At 46.5% G+C, this 15,360-nt stretch overlaps 1 protein-coding gene across 1 annotated transcript in view; it reads right to left on the bottom strand.

The window, feature by feature from the left end:
* The window catches only part of HAO1 (hydroxyacid oxidase 1), a 31,684-nt gene extending 18,880 nt beyond the window's left edge, over positions 1-12,804 (bottom strand). Inside the window, exon 1 of the mRNA XM_066594514.1 lies at positions 12,474-12,804. Within this exon, the coding sequence (XP_066450611.1) occupies positions 12,474-12,625 (152 nt within the window). The 5' untranslated portion in view covers positions 12,626-12,804. The remainder of the gene's footprint in view (positions 1-12,473) is intronic.
* Between the last annotated feature and the right edge of the window lie 2,556 nt (positions 12,805-15,360).

Raw genomic sequence — 15,360 nt, 5'->3', positions numbered from 1 at the left:
CTTACACATTAAATGTTTAGCTAGTTCTGCCAAATTTAGTAGGTCCAACCAAGCTAGATCTAATGTGTATGGCTATTTTTTACAAATTTGCTGCCACACAACTGCCAAAGTGTACCCAGTACTAATAAACCTATGAATTTGGAGCTTGATGAATTCTCTGCCACCAATTTCTATGACTAAATGTTAGAGTATCCACCCACAAACTGAACAGAACTTGGAGTAGTAATCAAGATTCAAACTTTTAAGAGTTTAAGAGGGTGGGCATTATTAAAATGTGAGAAGCTGGATGGTCATTTCAATGAACTGCCTACCACCAGGGCCGTTCTGACCAGACTGTTAGGAGGTGTTTGAATCAGTGCATGTGTGAGGGCACACACACAAGGTGAGCGGGCTCAGGACAGCCTCAACAGACCAGCAGTAGAGAGGATCGTCTGATCATCTGACAAGCACAAGCAGCTCCAACAGTTTCATTGTCCACCATCCAGAGAGAGGTGGCACCATCAAAGACCCCTATGTGTATTGGAATAATTTCCAGGTGCTTGGCTGAAGGACATTTGGTCTCACGGTGCCCATTATGTGTACTGTCTTTAACACTCACTGTGGCTTCTGTTTGAAGTGGTGACATGAGCGATGAAGCTAGACTGCTATGTAGTGGAACCAGATTGTCTTCAGTGATGAATCCAGGTTTAGTTTATTCACTTATGACAGATGTATTTGTGTCTAAAGACTTAGGAGCGAGCACCTCAACCCTGACTTTACTCTGGAGCAGCACCCTGCTCCACTACTAGTGTGATGGTCTGGAGGGGCCATTGCATACGACAGTCGGTCACTCCTAGTAGTGATATGAGGGACAATGACAGCTCAGTTATATGTTCAGGACATCCTGCAGCCACATGTGTTGTCTCTCATAGCAGGGCTTCCAAGTGTCATTTTCCCACAGAATAATGCTTGGCCTCACACACAAGGGTGTCACAGGAATGCCTCCACAATATTGCCACACTTCCATGGCTGCCCGGTTGACAGATTTATCACCAATAGAATGTGTATAAGACCATCTGAGATGCCATCTTTGACAGCCTATAAGTTTGCACAATCTAGTGGTTCAGTTACAGCAAATGTAGAACAATATGCAATAGAATGCCATATTGAACCTGTATGCCTCCATACCTGCCCATATCACATCTTGCATCTGAGCTACAGGTGGCCCAGCAGGGAACTATAGCCTCCATGACCACCTGTATCTCATCTTATATCCAAGCTAAAGGCATCCCAACAGGGTACTTGAGCCCCCATGCCTGCCCATATCACATCTTGTATCCAAGCTAGAGGCAGCCCAACAGGGTACTAGAGCCTCCATGACCACCTATGTCACATCTTGTATCCAAGCTAGAGGCAGTACAACAGGGTAATAGAATCTTCATGCTCACCCATATCACATCTTACATCCAAGCTAGAGGTGGTACAACAGGGTTCTAGAGCCTCCATGCCCGGCCGTATCACATCTTGTATCCAAGCTGGAGGCAGTAAAACAGTGTGCTAGATCCTCTATGCCTGTCTGTATCACATCTTGTATCCACGCTAGAGATGGTACAACATGGTACTAGAGCTTCCATGCCCTCCTGTATCACATCTTGTATCCAAGCTGGAGGCAGCCCAACAGGTTACCAGACTGTCCATGCCCACCTGTATAACATCTTGTATCCAAGTTAGAGGTGGTACAACAGGGTACTAGAGCCTCCCTTCAAGTGTTCAGTTTTCTGCAATAAATTCTCCTTTAGCTCAGACATTGTAATCACTTACATATATCAACGTTACAATCACACTTTCATACTCTTTTAATGATAAGGGCATTTAAAGGGGTTGTCCCGCGCCGAAACAGGTTTGTTTTTTTTTTCAACTTCCCCCCCCCGTTCGGTGCGAGACAACCCCGATGCAGGGGTTAAAAAAGAACACCGGACAGCGCTTACCTGAATCCCCGCGCTCCGGTGACTTCTTACTTACCTGCTGAAGATGGCCGCCGGCATCTTCTCCCTCGGTGGACCGCAGGGCTTCTGTGCGGTCCATTGCCGATTCCAGCCTCCTGATTGGCTGGAATCGGCACGTGACGGGGCGGAGCTACACAGAGCTACACGGAGCCCCATTGAGAAAAGGAGAAGACCCGGATTGCGCAAGCGCGTCTAATTTGCCCATTAGACGGCGAAAATTAGACGGCAACCATGGAGACGAGGACGCTAGCAACGGAACAGGTAAGTGAATAACTTTTGATAACTTCTGTATGGCTCATAATTAATGCACAATGTACACTACAAAGTGCATTAATATGGCCATACAGAAGTGTATAGACCCACTTGCTTTCGCGGGACAACCCCTTTAATGTTGAATCAAATGAATCAGTGAATGAATTAAAAATTATATTGATCCTAATGTTTGTTTTCTGAGGTTCTCTTCATAAATTACTTTGATCCAAATGCATTTTAGGTCAATTAAAAAAAAATTGAAACTCTTCTCAAACTAAAAGGGAACTTATCACAGTGAAAATGCTGCCCGATTTGTTTTCACCATGTTATAGACAGGAGGAGCTGAGCAGATTGATATCTAATTTTATGGGAAAGATTCATTAACTTATAACTAGAGATGAGCGAGCACCAAAATGCTCGGGTGCTCGTTACTCGGGACGAAATTATCGCGATGCTCGAGGGTTCGTTTTGAGTAACGAACCCCATTGAAGTCAATGGGCGACCCGAGCATTTTTGTATATCGCCGATACTCGCTAAGGTTTTCATTTGTGAAAATCTGGGCAATTCAAGAAAGTGATGGGAACGACACAGCAACGGATAGGGCAGGCGAGGGGCAACATGTTGGGCTTCATCTCAAGTTCCCAGGTCCCACTATTAAGCCACAATAGCGGCAAGAGTGCCCCCCCCCCCCCTCCCAACAATTTTTACTTCTAAAAAGCCCTCATTAGCAATGCATACCTTAACTAAGCACCACACTACCTCCAACAAAGCACAATCACTGCCTGCATGACACTCCGCTGCCACTTCTCCTGGGTTACATGCTGCCCAACCTCCCCTGCACGACCCAGTGTCCACAGCGCACACCAAATTGTCCCTGCACAGCCTTCAGCTGCCCTCATGCCACGCCACACTCATGTCTATTTATAAGTGCGTCTGCCATGAGGAGGAACCGCAGGCACACACTGCAGAGGGTTGGCACGGCTAGGCAGCGACCCTCTTTAAAAGGGGCGGGGAGATAGCCCACAATGCTGTACAGAAGCAATGAGAAATATAATCCTGTGCCACCGCCATCAGGAGCTGCACACGTGGGCATAGCAATGGGGAACCTATGTGCCACACACTATTCATTCTGTCAAGGTGTCTGCATGCCCCAGTCAGACCGCGGGTTTTTTATAAATAGTCATAGGCAGGTACAACTCCGCAATGGAAATTCCGTGTGCACCCACAGCATGGGTGGCTCCCTGGAACCCACCGGCGGTACATAAATGTATCCCATTGCATTGCCCATCACAGCTGAGGTAATGTCGTGCTTAATGCAGGTGGGCTTCGGCCCACACTGCATGCCCCAGTCAGACTGGGGTTCTTTAGAAGTGGACACATGCAGTTACAACTCCGTGTGGACCGACAGCATGGGTGGGTGCCAGGAAGCCACCGGCGGTACATAAATATATCCCATTGCAGTGCCCAACACAGCTGAGGTAATGTCGTGCTTAATGCAGGTGGGCTTCGGCCCACACTGCATGCCCCAGTCAGACTGGGGTTCTTTAGAAGTGGACACATGCAGTTACAACTCCGTGTGGACCGACAGCATGGGTGGGTGCCAGGAAGCCACCGGCGGTACACAAATATATCCCATTGCAGTGCCCAACACAGCTGAGGTAATGTCGTGCTTAATGCAGGTGGGCTTCGGCCCACACTGCATGCCCCAGTCAGACTGGGGTTCTTTAGAAGTGGACACATGCAGTTACAACTCCCTGTGGACCCACGGCATGGGTGGCTCCCTGGAACCCACCAGCGGTACATAAATATATCCCATTGCAGTGCCCAACACAGCTGATGTAACGTCAGCTGTAATGCAGGTGGGCTAAAAATTAATTGGATTACACTGTAGGCGAGGGCCCCCAAAAATTGGTGTACCAACAGTACTAATGTACCTGAGAAAAATTGCCCATGCCCAACCAAGAGGGCAGGTGAAACCCATTAATCGCTTTGGTTAATGTGGCTTAATTGGTAACTAGGCCTGGAGGCAGCCCAGTTAAAATAAAAATTGGTTGAGGTGAAAGTTTCAACGCTTTAATGAGCATTGAAACGTATAAAAATTGTTTACACAAATTATATGACTGAGCCTTGTGGCCTAAGAAAAATTGCCCATTCGGTGTGATTATGTGAGGTTTCAGGAGGAGGAGGAGGAATATTATACACAGATTGATGAAGCAAAAAGGTCCCCGTTTTGGATGGTGAGAGAGAACGATGCTTCCATCCGCGGGTGCAGCCTACATATTGCTTAGGTATCGCTGCTGTCCGCTGGTGAAGAAGAGAAGTCTGGGGAAATCCAGGCTTTGTTCATCTTGATGAGTGTAAGCCTGTCGGCACTGTCGGTTGACAGGTGGGTACGCTTATCCGTGATGATTCCCCCAGCCACACTAAACACACTCTCTGACAAGACGCTAGCCGCAGGACAAGCAAGCACCTCCAGGGCATACAGCGCGAGTTCAGGCCACGTGTCCAGCTTCGACACCCAGTAGTTGTAGGGGGCAGAGGCGTCACCGAGGACGGTCGTGCGATCGGCTACGTACTCCCTCACCATCCTTTTACAGTGCTCCCGCCAACTCAGCCTTGACTGGGGACCGGTGACACAGTCTTGCTGGGGAGCCAGAAAGCTGGCAAAGGCCTTGGATAATGTCCCCTGCCTGCGCTGTACATGCTGCCTGATCTCTGCGCCTCCCCTGCTACCTGGCCCTCGGAACTGCGCCTTCTGCCACTAGCGCTGTCGGATGGGAAGTTTACCATCAGTTTGTCCACCAGCGCCCTGTGGTATAGCATCATTCTCGAACCCCTTTCCTCTTTGGGAATGAGAGTGGAAAGGTTCTCCTTATACCGTGGGTCGAGCAGTGTGTACACCCAGCAATCCGTAGTGGCCAGAATGCGTGTAACGCGAGGGTCACGAGAAAGGCATCCTAACATGAAGTCAGCCTTGTGTGCCAGGGTACCTGTACGCAACACATGGCTGTCCTCACTAGGAAGATCACTTTCAGGATCCTCCTCCTCCTCCTCCTCCTCCTCTGGCCATACACGCTGAAAGGATGACAGGCAAGCAGCATGTGTACCCTCAGCAGTGGGCCAAGCTGTCTCTTCCCCCTCCTCCTCATGCTCCTCCCCCTCCTCCTCCTCCTCTGGCCATACACGCTGAAAGGATGACAGGCAAGCAGCATGTGTACCCTCAGCAGTGGACCAAGCTGTCTCTTCCCCCTCCTCTTCATGCTCCTCCCCCTCCTCCTCCTCCTCAACGCGCTGAGATATAGACATGAGGGTGCTCTGACTATTCAGTGACATACTGTCTTCCCCCGCTCCGTTTCCGAGTGCATAGCATCTGCCTTTATGCTTTGCAGGGAACTTCTCAAGAGGCATAGCAGAGGAATGGTGACGCTAATGATTGCAGCATCCCCGCTCAGCATCTGGGTAGACTCCTCAAAGTTTCCAAGGACCTGGCAGATGTCTGCCAACCAGGCCCAGTCTTCTGTAAATAATTGAGGAGGCTGACTCCCACTACGCCGCCCATGTTGGAGTTGGTATTCCGCAATAGCTCTACGCTACTCATAGAGCCTGGCCAACATGTGGAGCGTAGAGTTTCTCTGTGTGGGCACGTCGCACAGCAATCGGTGCACTGGCAGATGAAACCGATGTTGCAGGGTCCGCAGGGTGGCAGCGTCCGACTTGGAGTTGCGGAATTGTGCGCTGACCCGGCGCACCTTTCCGAGCAGGTATGACAAGTGTGGGTAGCTTTTCAGAAAGCGCTGAACCACCAAATTAAAGACATGGGCCAGGCATGGCATGTGCGTGAGGCTGCCGAGCTGCAGAGCCGCCACCAGGTTACGGCCGTTGTCACACACGACCATGCCCGGTTGGAGGCTCAGCGGCGCAAGCCAGCGGTCGGTCTGCTCTGTCAGACCCTGCAGCAGTTTGTGGGCCGTGTGCCTCTTCTCTCCTAAGCTGAGTAGTTTCAGCACGACCTGCTGACGCTTGCCCACCGCTGTGCTGACGTGCCGCGCGACACCGACTGCTGGCGACGTGCTGCTGCTGACACATCTTGATTTTGAGACAGAGGTTGCGTAGGAGGAGGAGGAGGAGGAGGGTGGTTTAGTGGAGGAAGCATACACCGCCGCAGATACCACCACCGAGCTGGGGCACGCAATTCGGGGGGTGGGTAGGACGTGAGCGGTCCCAGGCTCTGACTCTGTCCCAGCCTCCACTAAATTCACCCAATGTGCCGTCAGGGAGATATAGTGGCCCTGCCCGCCTGTGCTTGTCCACGTGTCAGTTGTTAAGTGGACCTGGGCAGTAACCGCGTTGGTGAGGGCGCGTACAATGTTGCGGGAGACGTGGTCGTGCAGGGCTGGGACGGCACATTGGGAAAAGTAGTGGCAACTGGGAACCGAGTAGTGCGGGGCCGCCGCCACCATCATGCTTTTGAAAGCCCCCGTTTCCACAAGCCTATACGGCAGCATCTCCAGGCTGATCAATTTGGCAATGTGCACGTTTAACGCTTGAGCGTGCGGGTGCGTGGCGTCGTACTTGCGCTCGCGCTCAAACAGTGGCGCTAGCGACATCTGGACGCTGCGCTGAGAGACATTGCTGGATGGGGCCGAGGACAGCGGAGGTGAGGGTGTGGGTGCAGGCCAGGAGACGGTAGTGCCTGTGTCCTCAGAGGGGGGTTGGATCTCAGTGGCTGGTTGGGGCACAGGGGGAGAGGCAGTGGTGCAAACCGGAGGCGGTGAACGGCCTTCGTCCCACCTTGTGGGGTGCTTGGCCATCATATGTCTGCGCATGCTGGTGGTGGTGGCTCCCCAGCTGATCTTGGCGCGACAAAGGTTGCACACCACTGTTCGTCGGTCGTCAGGCGTCTCTGTGAAAAACTGCCACACCGTAGAGCAACTTGACCTCTGCAGGGTGGCATGGCGCGAAGGGGCGCTTTGGGAAACAGTTGGTGGATTATTCGGTCTGGCCCTGCCTCTACCCCTGGCCACCGCACTGGCTCGGCCTGTGCCCACACCCTGACTCGGGCCTCCGCGTCCTCGCCCGCGTCCACGTCCTATAGGCCTACCCCTACCCCTCAGCATGGTGTATTACCAGTAGTGCAGAAACAGAACGCTGTAATTAAATGTGCCGCTTATTGGCCTGTGGTTGGAGGCTGACTTCGCTTACGGAACGCCAGGAAATAATTTTGTGCAAGCCTGCTGTAACACGTAGCTGGCTGCGTATGAATTAGGAGGACTACTACACCCAGCACAGACCCAGAACACTGAGGACAGTCACAGGCAGCCCAAATAGATTTTTTTCCCCAAATGTTTTTGCAAAGGCCCACTGCCTATATTCAATAAATATATCTCTTCTCTGTCTGCGTCACCGCTACTGGCCCTGGAGTATGTCAAATAACTGCAGAGTGTTGCACTGTGGACTGGAATACAGCGGTGATTTAACTGCAAACACAGAGCCAGGAAATAATTTTGCGCAAGCCTGCTGTAACACTTAGCTGGCTGCGTATGAATTAGGAGGACTACTACACCCAGCACAGACCCAGAACACTGAGGACAGTCACAGGCAGCCCAAATAGATTTTTTTCCCCAAATGTTTTTGCAAAGGCCCACTGCCTATATTCAATAAATATATGTCTTCTGTCCCTGCGTCACCGCTACTGGCCCTGGAGTATGTCAAATAAATGCAGAGTGTTGCACTGTGGACTGCAATACAGCGGTGATTTAACAGCCAACACAGAGCCAGGAAATAATTTTGCGCAAGCCTGCTGTAACACTTAGCTGGCTGCGTATGAATTAGGAGGACTACTACACCCAGCACAGACCCAGAACACTGAAGACAGTCACAGGCAGTCCAAATAGATTTTTTTCCCCAAATGTTTTTGCAAAGGCCCACTGCCTATATTCAATAAATATGTCTTCTGTCCCTGCCTCACAATATATGTCTTCTGTCCCTGCCTAACCACCACTTCTGTCCCTGGAGTATTACTGCAGGGCGCAATGCTCTGCACGGCTGATATACCAAAAAAAAAAAAGTGCAACACTGCAAAAAGCAGCCTCCACAGTACTGCACACGGTTGGATGTGGCCCTAAGAAGGACCGTTGGGGTTTTTGAAGCCTAAAATACTCCTAACGCTCTCCCTATAGCAACTCCACCAAGACAGCACTTTCCCTAAAGTATGTCTGAACGCATCTGTGGCGAGCCGCGGGAGGGGCCGATTTTTATACTCGGGTGACACCTGATCTCGCCAGCCACTCACTGCAGGGGGTGGTATAGGGCTTGAACGTCGCAGGGGGAAGTTGTAATGCCTTCCCTGTCTTTCTATTGGCCAGAAAAGCGCGCTAACGTCTCAGAGATGAAAGTGAAAGTAACTCGAACATCGCGTGGTGCTCGTCACGAGTAACGAGCATCTCGAACACGCTAATACTCAAGCGAGTATCAAGCTCGGACGAGTACGTTCGCTCATCTCTACTTGTAACCTATTGATTGAAATCCTTGCTCATTCTGGGTTGAGGAGTCCAATGGGCGGTGCTACTCAGTGAATACTAATATAACTGTCAATCAGTAATCACCGGACTCCTCAATCGATAAGTTACAGGTTATACTACATTTTTTCCCACACAACTAAATACTAATTTTCTCAGTAATCCTGCTCTATAAAATGCCACCTGCAGATCTGATGGCATCTTCTATATGATGCCAGAAAACATAGATTTTTTTAGATTAATGTATCTTTAAATTACACGTCCTCCAGCTACATTGTTATTTTACATACTTTAAATTGTGTTTACAAAATAATTACAGCTAATTGGTTTCTTCTTCACATTTTATGTGCTCATAACATAGAAAGGCCTATTTTAGTGCTCTTTTTATGATGTTTTCACATTTTTGCTTATCCCCGCACTCAGTACAAACAAGAGTCACTATGTAATGCCTAAATAATGGCACTGGAATTCCATAAAAAGCAGTAACCCTCCATAAAGCCTGACTTTTATTTCTAAGTTGATTAAATCCATTCCTTCTCTTCTATGCATAAACATAGAGAAGCAAACATACTAATTACAGACTGGTCCATGTCCAGGAAACTCAGACAACTCAATAACTGATGTATATTGATAACAGCCAATACAAATTTTTCATCGTTCAAGTCTATTTCATATCTGCAATGACTCCAGATGATTTAGAATATCTTTAAAACTCCATTTATATCAACCTAAGGCCCTAGATTTGGTTTATACACCAGAAAAAGCTCCTGTCATTGGAGTCAAAGGAATCCATAAGGTTTCATTCACCCAATGGAGGCCAAAAAGTGTTTGTTTGACTTCTCTTGGGCCAGTGTACAGCAACATACTTTTTGCAGTATGGAAGATCATAGTATTCCATACTAAGATTTATACTAAAAAAAAGTATAAAACATCAAATACTTTTTTTTCGGGAGGGGTATTGTCTCTCCTTAAGGAGAGCACCTAGAAGGTGAGTGAGGAGACTTATAAGGCCATCCGTGCTCCTCTGGGTAATATGCAAATAAGGAAGATGGAACCATGCCTCTGCTAGGCATCCAATAGGAATTTCATCATTGTATCAATCAAAATGGCTGATAATGAATATTCAATAGAAGCTCCATCCCTCTGAAAATACATGATTTAGCAGCTTCTACCATCTGTCAACTGATAAGCCACACAAGTGATTGGTTAAAGCTATCTCTGAAGATCCAACCTTTACACTTATCTCTTAGACTGATTTACACCTATAAGTTACATTTCCTGAGAAATGGCTCAGTGACACAGTCAGAACTAAGAGGCATGATTTAATTGGATATTCCAATGGATGAAAAGTTTTGTTACATCTGAGCCAGAAGCCAAGAAGCCCTCGTCCGGGCCGGATGTAATAGATGTCTAAAAGGATGGATATATATAGTAATTGAAAATTCGGAGAATAAAACTATTACCAATGATACTTAACAGAGGAAAAGAGGGAAATCTCACCCTATGATACTACTACAAGAAAACCTTGCCTAAAAGTGGGGTGATCACCCTAACGAGGGCAACTTGAGGGATCCCAAGACTGTTCCTAGATAGTAACAAGGGATGACAATTGCCATACTTGGAAGCAGATGAACTACACCAAATAATAAGTCAGATCACTAGGGACTTAACTGGAGAATTTCAAAAGGAGGAACAGCACACTGGATAACTTTACTTAGAAAACTCTTGTTTTATTCCCCAGTAAAAAAGCATAAAAAGACTGCGACGTTTCGACCTCACATACTAGGTCTTTATCAAGCATGTCCCACTAGGGACTTAACTGACTGAGATGGTACTAGGAAAACTTGGACTAGACCAGAACTCCACCATGCAGAAGAATAACTGGCGCCCTCTGAGAGGAGGGGCCGGAATATATATACTTAAGAATTGGTTGTTTGGCTGGCTGGAGAAACCACCTCCCCACCAATCAATGAAACCCCACCCTAGCAGATGGATATTTACACAGTGGTATCCAGTGCTGAATAGCAGAGCACATGCACCAACGCCGCAGTCACACAGGCCAGGATGGCATTGTTGCCATTGCACTGATCTAGTGTTGCAACCGGCGTGCCATGACAACTGTTATGCCATCACACTAGTTCATATACAGTTAATATTATAAAACATATTTGCAGTCTTTTGCTTTTTATATCATCGCTAGTGTAAAAAGAAAATGGAAAACGTTACCTCTTGGAACCAATAAGCTCAGAAGTAAAGTAAAACGTATGCTACACATCAACATGAATACAACAATGAAATTGTTTCCAAAAATACCAATAAATATACATATATTCCCAATGGCATACACAGAGGAGTGAGGATTCCATAGTAAAGACCAAATTGGGCCCCCCATTATGGTGTCTTACCACTGGTGCCTGTTTCCCCCTCCACACTCATTTCATGACCTTTGGGCCAAATCTCCACCATATTATATACTAATAATGTAGCTTCTCTGGAAAAGGGAGTAAGTACTGCATAGTTTCCTGTCCATTATTAGCAAAGTGAAGGAGACTAGCCGGGATGAGACTACTCTCTTGAAGGTACCCACAGAAGACACATGATCTACTTCTTTGGTACATATGGTATGCCCTTGTATATACTGTTGCACTAAAATTAAAGAAATTGTCCAATTGAAAACTACTTATAGCCTATCTGTAGGACAGTAGGTCTGCGAGGGTCTGCCACCTGGAATCTCTAATGATCAGCAGTTTACCAGGCTGGTGCGCTCATGCACTGAGCTGATTTCTGCAGGAAGCAGACAGCTCCGTTCCCACTGCAGTGACTAGTCTTGGTATTACAGGCAAAGTTCCCAATTAAGTGAATTCCTGCCGTACCAAGCCTGGCTGCTTCCTGCAGAAATCAGCCCAGAGCATGAGTGCAGCAGACCAGCAAACAGTTGATCAGTGGTAATCCTGGGCAGTGGAACCCAGCAAACTAGTATTGATGACTCATCTTTTAGATGACAACTCCTTAAATTGTCACCAGCTCAGGGAATTTTTGCTTAAAAAGTACAGTAGTAAACAAAACGGGTACATTTTAGAGATACAAAGATGAAAATGTTTTATTTGTTTTACCATTAATAACGCCAAAAAAATGCAATTTTTATATAAAAAAAAAGAAAGTATACAAAAATAACGTATTTAATGAAATAAAAAATGGTGTACAAATCACTTAGAGAACCTGCAAAATGAAAACTAATAATTGGTGATACAGTAAAAAAAAAGTTGTTCCAAAAGTGACTCTTACAATAAATTAATTCGTAAAATTCCAAGCCAAGACTAGCGAAAGTTTAGCTGCAGGTAGCCAACATATTATCTTTAACCTTTACATGTATGCAGGGGATTCAGAGCTCTGTATCAGACCTATTGGGCGATCAGTCTTGAATTTTGAACCTATTTAGCTAAAACACAACTTCATTGAAGGGTAGTGTTTTTTTCGAAAAAGACATCAACAGTATGATATGATACATATACAGGAGGGATGGTGAGTGAGCTCTAAGGTTTTCGATTTAAAGGAAATTTCATGACAGGTTCCTCTGTGGTATAAGGGTTCAAAATGTCTACTTTAAAGGGGGAATATATTCAAGTCATTGAATGCAAAGAAACCTATCAATTAATACTAGATGTGTAACAATATCAAAAAGAGAGCGAATACTAAATCATTGAATATTATGCCTTACCTCGAAAATGCTGCTACATTGTCAGCCAGGGTTTGCTGATCGTCCGCCCCCGATCGATAATAATCAAAAACTGATTTTTTAAGAAAACACTTTGCATATTGTTCAAAATCATCCACAGTAATTGGTTTTACAGACATTTTAATCCGGTGCATGGAGTCTGCAGCCCTTCATACGGGACATTTAACTTTCGCTGTATCTGGTGAAAGGTAATAAATAACTCAGGTGGTGTTTGCATGACCCGGGACAGTCCTCCCTGTAAATAGATAAACTCCAGTTTGCAGATGCACTACTTTTAGGACGCACTTTAGACTTTATGAAGAATTGGGACCTTGAGCACCTGCAGATTGTTTTCTGCATTTTTTCGCTTTCCACCAGACTTACTTATTTTATGGTACATGTTCCTTGTGTCTACATTGAGAAACAGAACCTGGCAACTGCCAGATACGATAACTTTCATTAGGAGACTTTTACTGCACAACTTTTTTTTAATGTGTTGGGTATCTTAACATGCAGCCAAATCTAACAGTGCGCTGTGATAATTAGTCTCTTCTTGAGCATTGCATAGGGTTGTCACCATTCTTGCTTGTTTCTGTGTCAATGGTTCTTACTATTATGGCTCCTTCACATGGGCGATTTTCTATGTGGTTTTGCTTGCACATAGTCGCTTGCGCAAACCGCATCCATTAAAGGCCATTGATTTCACATGGAGTGTTTTTGTGCAAGGCCCCATAGGAGTCTATGGGGTGTGTAAATTCACACTTGTTCCAAATAAAAGTGCACACTAAACTGTGCGATTTTGTAGTGTTTGATTGATAACAGCGGTGACTAATTAGGCTGGTCCGACGACTAAGTTGGCAAATCTGCCTACTAAGTTGGCTGGCCCGTCTACTAAATCATCTGCCCCACGTACTAAGTTGGTTGGCATGCCTACTCAATCATCTGCCCCACCTAATAAGTTGGCTGGCCCGCTTACTAAATCATTTGCCCCACCTACTAAGTTGGCTGGCCTGCCTACTAAATAATCTGCCCCACCTACTAAGTTGGCTGGCCTGCCTACTAAATCATCTGCCCCACGTACTAAGTTGGTTGGCATGCCTACTCAATCATCTGCCCCACCTAATAAGTTGGCTGGCCCGCTTACTAAATCATTTGCCCCACCTACTAAGTTGGCTGGCCCGCCTACTAAATCATCTGCCCCACCTACTAAGTTGGCTGGCCCGCCTACTAAATCATCTGCCCCACCTACTAAGTTGGCTGGCCCGCCCACTAAATCATCTTCCCCACCTACTAAGTTGGCTGGCCCGCCTACATAATCATTGGCCTGCCTACTAAATCATCTGCCCCATCTGCTCCGCCTGTTCTAACATAGTGCGTTTGTGTCCGATGCCAATGTGAACAGGCTTGGCATCGCAAATAGGTACAGTAAAGGAGCGAGACGACATGATAGCGCTTCAGTCAGTGCGCAATCACGTCACGCTTGTGTGAAGAAGCATTTAGACCGGCTTTACACAAGTGTACATGTATTTGCGTGTGCCTGAGCTTTGCGCTTTTGTGGAACCAGCGCTGTTTTTTTGCGCACACATTGGCGTATTTCACTGTACCTCTTGCGCCAAAAAGGCATGTTCATTTCCGCATGGCAAACAAAGACGCACTGATTGAAATGGCTAATCCATCTTGGCCTTCTTTCTATTGTTTTCCTATCTAAACCCTCCCACCTCTCCCTTCCATCCTTCCTCTTCTTTTCTTCCATTCCTCCTTTTGATTCAAAGAGTTAATATCCTATGTTGTTCGATATGTCACACCATTGGCTGGATCCATCTACTTGTGTCTTTTGCTACTGAATATCAATGCTATTATTTTTTTGTGGGTTGGTCAAACATAAAACTTAATAGGCAGACAATTTTTAAAAAGTGCAGGAAGAAAAAGGAGGAATGAGAGCCGCTGAGAGGGAAACGTCCAGGGGAAAATGGACCGATGCTTTGCAGTAAACAGCAGGCAACGCATTTCAACATCGAATTGGTATCTTCCGCAGGCAAAAGGAAGACATCAACTGGCTGTTAAAACGCATTGCCTGTCATGTACAATAAATTATCAGTACATCTTCCCCCGGACTCTTCCCTCTCAGAATTACACAGTGGATCGTGTGTCTGTTCGTGCATTATGCATGCATTTGTGCAACTCCCATAGACTTCTATGGAAACCCTAGGTGCGAAAATCTGTGAAAAATAGAGCAGGTCCTAATTTTTGGCACGCAAAAAAAGTAAAATGAGAATGAACCCATTGAAATTAATGGGTTGTGTTCCCTGTGTATTGTACACGTAAGTTTAAGGGCGGCTTCGCAAAGGGGCGTATTTGCTAGTGCAAAATTTGTGTGCGGGATACGCAGAAAATAGAGCCCATTGATTTCAATGAGTTTACTCTCACCTCTCTTTTTTGGCGCGTGCGTAAATGTAGCATGCTCTATTTTTGTGCACATTTGCGCACCAAAGATCCCAATAGAAGTCTATGAGAGGTGCACAAATACACGCGCAATACGCATGCCAATGTGCAACACCCTGTGCAATTCCATAAAGAAAAGAACACACCTGGATCTCAGGTTAAATAGCCTTGCAAATCGTGGCGTGGTAGTCCTGGGCGCAAAAAGTCCAGTAAAACGCCTTGATATTGGTGCACATCTACATTGTTCATAGCGCAAATACGTTGCGTTGAATTGTGCAAATTACGCCTGTATTTGGGGTCTAAGGCAGGGACATCAGGGCAACATTTTAAATTTGGCCACACTTGGAGAGGGACTGCAGCTGAATTTCTATGGTACTGTAGGAGCAAAAAAAGAAAATTGCGTATTTGCAACTTTTTGCTTAATAAATTATTTCCAAGGTAATACGGT

This window comes from Eleutherodactylus coqui, chromosome 3 (assembly GCF_035609145.1).
Source record: "Eleutherodactylus coqui strain aEleCoq1 chromosome 3, aEleCoq1.hap1, whole genome shotgun sequence".
Lineage (NCBI taxonomy): Eukaryota > Metazoa > Chordata > Amphibia > Anura > Eleutherodactylidae > Eleutherodactylus > Eleutherodactylus coqui.
The sequence above is the reverse complement of the archived record's forward strand: the minus strand, read 5'-3'. Positions and strand labels throughout refer to the sequence as shown.